The 1,228-nt window shown below is 65.5% G+C and overlaps 1 protein-coding gene across 1 annotated transcript; it reads right to left on the bottom strand.

The window, feature by feature from the left end:
* Positions 1-25: 25 nt before the first annotated feature.
* On the bottom strand, positions 26-1,222 carry LOC114072717 (neuropathy target esterase-like; the record flags this gene model as incomplete). Its single annotated transcript, XM_027910579.1, has 3 exons — positions 1,021-1,222; positions 251-382; positions 26-160 (listed from the first exon to the last, which is right to left on the bottom strand). Coding segments are annotated over exons 1-3 (422 nt in total), but the record flags the coding sequence as incomplete, so codon positions are not given.
* Between the last annotated feature and the right edge of the window lie 6 nt (positions 1,223-1,228).

The raw sequence follows: 1,228 nt of genomic DNA, 5'->3' as shown, positions 1-1,228 counted from the left end.
CGAGGCCCAGAGGTTGTCCCCAAGCCCAGAGCTCACCACGCCCACGAGGTCCCCTCGGCCGTACTCCCCCACCAGCTCCTTCTTGCCGCTGCCCTTCTGGATGACCGAGCGGAGCCGCCCGTTGAGGACGATGTAGGTGCAGTCAGATTTGTCCCCCTGCCTGGGTGGGAGAGGGGGGGGACATCACCAGTGGGACCCCCTGGAGGTCTGAGTGGGAAAGGGGGGTGGATTTTCCCGCGGTGTCACCCACCTGTAGAGCGCCCGCCCGGCCTCCACCGCCATCCAGTCGATGGCGAAGTCCATCTGGCGCACGAAGGGGGACATGCGGGCGGCCACCGTGTGCGCCACGTTCAGCACCACGCTGGGCTGCTCCCGCATGATCCTGGGGGTGGGGGGTAGGGGGGTGGGGGGGACACACACGGCAGAAATGGGTCCGTGGTGGCCCCCCCAAGGTGCCACCGCAACGGCCATGAAGGTGCCACCGCAACAGCCACGAAGGGGCCGCTGTGGTGGCCTCGAAAATCCCACCACAGCAACCCCACAGATGTCACTGCAGTGGCCCTAAAGATGCCACCACAGCAACTCCCAAGGTGCCACTGCCACGGCCCCAAAGATGCCACTGCGGTGGCCCTGAAGGTGCCACCACAGCAATCTCAAAAATGCCACTGCAGTGGCTCTGAAGGTGCCACCACAGGAGTCCCGAAGATCTTTGCCTGATGTCCCCCAGACCCCCACTGTCCCTGTTGGGCATCACCCCCTGTGGCCCTTTCTCAGCTGTAGAAGTTGGACTTGGAGATCTTAAGGAAGGTGCCAGGACCCCTCAGAGCCACCTGGGACCCCTCAGAGCCACCCAGGACCCCCCAGAGCCATCTGGGATCCCTCAGAGCCACCCGGGACCCCTCAGAGCCACCTGGGACCCCTCAGAGCCACCCAGGACCCCCCAGAACCACCCAGGACCCCTCAGAGCCACCCAGGACCCCCCAGATCCACCCCCCCCGTGGCCCGTGGCCCCTTCCTCACTCGTAGAAGTCGGACTTGGAGATCTTGAGGAAGGTGCAGTCGCGGTTGGCCTTGATGGTGAAGATGAGGGGCTCCCCGGTGAGCACGGCCAGCTGCCCCACCAGCTCGCCGGGCTGCGTCAGGAACAGGCACACGTCCTCCGCCTTGTCGATCATGCGCTGGTACACGTGCAGGCACCCCCACAGCACGAAGTGCAGGCTCACGTCCT

Source organism: Empidonax traillii, unplaced genomic scaffold (assembly GCF_003031625.1).
Source record: "Empidonax traillii isolate 1590-97213 ecotype Southwest subspecies unplaced genomic scaffold, ASM303162v1 scaffold3768:size11124, whole genome shotgun sequence".
NCBI classification, from domain to species: domain Eukaryota; kingdom Metazoa; phylum Chordata; class Aves; order Passeriformes; family Tyrannidae; genus Empidonax; species Empidonax traillii.
Note: the sequence above shows the minus strand (reverse complement) of the source record. Positions and strands in the feature narration are given on the sequence as shown.